This window comes from Triticum dicoccoides, chromosome 3B (assembly GCF_002162155.2).
Source record: "Triticum dicoccoides isolate Atlit2015 ecotype Zavitan chromosome 3B, WEW_v2.0, whole genome shotgun sequence".
Lineage (NCBI taxonomy): Eukaryota > Viridiplantae > Streptophyta > Magnoliopsida > Poales > Poaceae > Triticum > Triticum dicoccoides.
The window spans coordinates 152,983,158-152,985,716 of record NC_041385.1 but is presented as its reverse complement, the minus strand read 5'-3'; the positions used below and the strand labels follow the sequence as shown (position 1 = coordinate 152,985,716).

Genomic DNA, 2,559 nt, shown 5'->3' with positions numbered 1-2,559 from the left:
TTAACTCTTGTACTGCCATTGAGCATCCGAGCTCGTCAGCACGATACTCCCCCATATCTTCATCCGAGCTCGCCAGCAGGCCTCTCCCCCATAGCTTCTCCCCATTTTCAAAACGAAGACATAACAAGGCGCAGATGAAACAAAATATGTACTTTTCATTCTCTCATGACATCTCCAATGACAACCTGCAAATTTTCTCCCGCAAACATGGATGCGGGAGGCCGCCATCCAACACTAGCCACATACATTTTAACCCGCATTTTAATAAACCAGACAAAGTTCATGCAAACCAACTGACATTCATCAAAATTCGGATAAAAAATAACACAAATCATCCATACATACAATGCAAACTAAGTCTAGTACAACAAGGTCTCAAATTCGACTAGATCCGGATGTCTAACAAGTTTTTATGAACGGATCATGTCGACCCACACATACCCCCCCCCCCTCTCAGCTTCATCCAACAGTGTGTGCACATAAATGGCCGTCCCTCTATCTTGTGGTACACCACGACAGCGCGTGAGGGCTATATATAATGTGTAGACCAACATTAAGTGAATGAATCAATCAATAAATTAAGCAAGTGGAAGAAAAATTTACAATCTCATCCTCTGCAACGTGCAATGGCCACCTTGCCTCGAGCTGACGAACCATGTAACTTGGTTACGCTGATCTGGATAGCGTGCCAACGATACAACAATGACCTCACGTTGTGTGGTTGAATGATGTACATGTCGTAGGGCGCAATATGCTTTCATGCACGAAACTTTTCATGTGCCTCTTCCCAGAAGGACTCCCCTCTGCTCCTGCTTAGAAATCCGCAGATACGACCAACCTTACATCGCACAACAACTCATCCTCCATGGTCGAGTAGCTGACCATCCTTCATACACTAAAAAGTGATATAACATTTAAAAATAAGCTCGGTGGCATTTGACCGAACACCTGTCGGGCGTGGTGTCCGCCATGAAGGTCGTCGATAGGGGCGGAGTGTACATGGGTACAAACGGCTCCAAGGTGGAAAGCTCCGTCGAAACGGCAAGCGGACACGTCGATGCTGGTTGCGGACATCCGACAATGGCTCTATGGCAGCTGGAGACGTACAACAACGTCAACGGAGGTGGAGGGTGCGGATGCAAAACAAAGGGAAGAAAGGGCGGAGTGGAAGGAAATGAGAACGAGATGAGGAATTGGACGGGCAGGGGCGTCGGGGTTCTACGTTTTGTGTGTCCAAGCTGTCGCAAACCTCCCTCATTTTGTCTCCAATTTGCGGGAGTAATCGTATCCAGAACGCACTACAGACCGATACAGACCCGTGTTGGATGACTTTCGCCGTCCGGACAGTGCGGCCCAGACATATACAGACGGTTTGCGGGTCCCTCCTGGAGATGTCCTTATGTGTCGAAATCAATGGAGCGTGGAGACCATGGCCCCGGTCCTTTGTAAAGAACACCTATCGTGTGTGTTTAGTGAAGACAAGGACGCCAATACTCGTGGAGCACGCTGAGGCAGAATCGTGTCCTCCATTTGACACGTTCGCCTATCGCATAATCACACGATGCAGCGAATGTATGGCCCCACTGCCGGCCACCACCTCCTCACCATCTACCAACCCAGCTGGAGCCTGCACTGGCCCCCAGTATTCAATCTCGACAGATCAGATCAGACCAGACTCGCAAACCACACACATAAATAATTTCCTTACCGCCAATAGGCAAGCCAGCCACGATCCCTCCAGTCCACTCCAGCCCTCGCCGGTCGCCACCACGACCAATCTCGCCATGGCGATGGCGCCGCCGCGGCTCCTCCTCCTCCTCGCCCTGTTTGCCTGCCTGAGCCTCGTCTCTGCCACCCTGTCGCCCCGGCCGCTCCCACGCACCGACGACGACGGCCTCGCGCGGACCACCGGCAGCTCCTCGTCGTCTTCGGAGCGAGGCGTGGGCGCGCGGACTTGCTGGTACACGGTGCAGATCAAGACGAGCTGCTCCTCTCCGGCGCGCACGTCGGACGCGATCAGCCTGGCGTTCGGGGACGTGTACCGCGACGAGGTGTACGCGGCGCGGCTGGGCGGCGCCGCCGGCGCGTTCGACCGGTGCGCCACCGACACGTTCAAGATCGGGGGGCCCTGCGGGTACGGCGTCTGCTACCTCTACCTCCGCCGCGCCGGCCGCACCGGGTGGACGCCGGAGTGGGTCAGGGTGTACGAGCCCACCGCCCCCAGCGCGCCCTCCACCTTCCGCTACGGCGACCCGCTCCCCAACAACGTCTGGTACGGCTTCAACCGCTGCCCGCGCCTCGCCTCCTCCTCCTCCTCGTCGTCTCCTTCCTCTGCTGCTGGTGCTGCACAGGCGATGTAGCCATGGTCGGAGCAGGTCGTGGCACTCGTGTATGTATGATGGTTTGTGGATCGAGCACGGCGTTTGCCATAGTTGTTAAAAATTACTACATGTGGATTCATTTCTGCTGTGCGTGAGTGATTGCGGCGTGCGCCTGCAATAATCCCGATCGAGATGAAATGCTATATGGTACCACCTACCACGAATAAAACCTCTCTGT

At 54.4% G+C, this 2,559-nt stretch overlaps 1 protein-coding gene across 1 annotated transcript; it reads left to right on the top strand.

Annotated features, from left to right (window-relative positions):
- The first annotated feature begins 1,649 nt into the window (after positions 1 to 1,649).
- LOC119275284 (embryo-specific protein ATS3A-like) lies at positions 1,650 to 2,464 on the top strand. Its single transcript, XM_037556099.1, has one exon. The coding sequence runs from the start codon at positions 1,785 to 1,787 to the stop codon at positions 2,358 to 2,360; it is 576 nt and encodes a 191-aa protein (XP_037411996.1). The 5' UTR covers positions 1,650 to 1,784; the 3' UTR covers positions 2,361 to 2,464.
- Positions 2,465 to 2,559: the final 95 nt, after the last annotated feature.

Excerpts from the sequence above, each read along its gene's own strand:
- LOC119275284 (XM_037556099.1), top strand. The coding sequence starts at position 1,785 with ATGGCGATGGCGCCGCCGCGGCTCCTCCTCCTCCTCGCCCTGTTTGCC.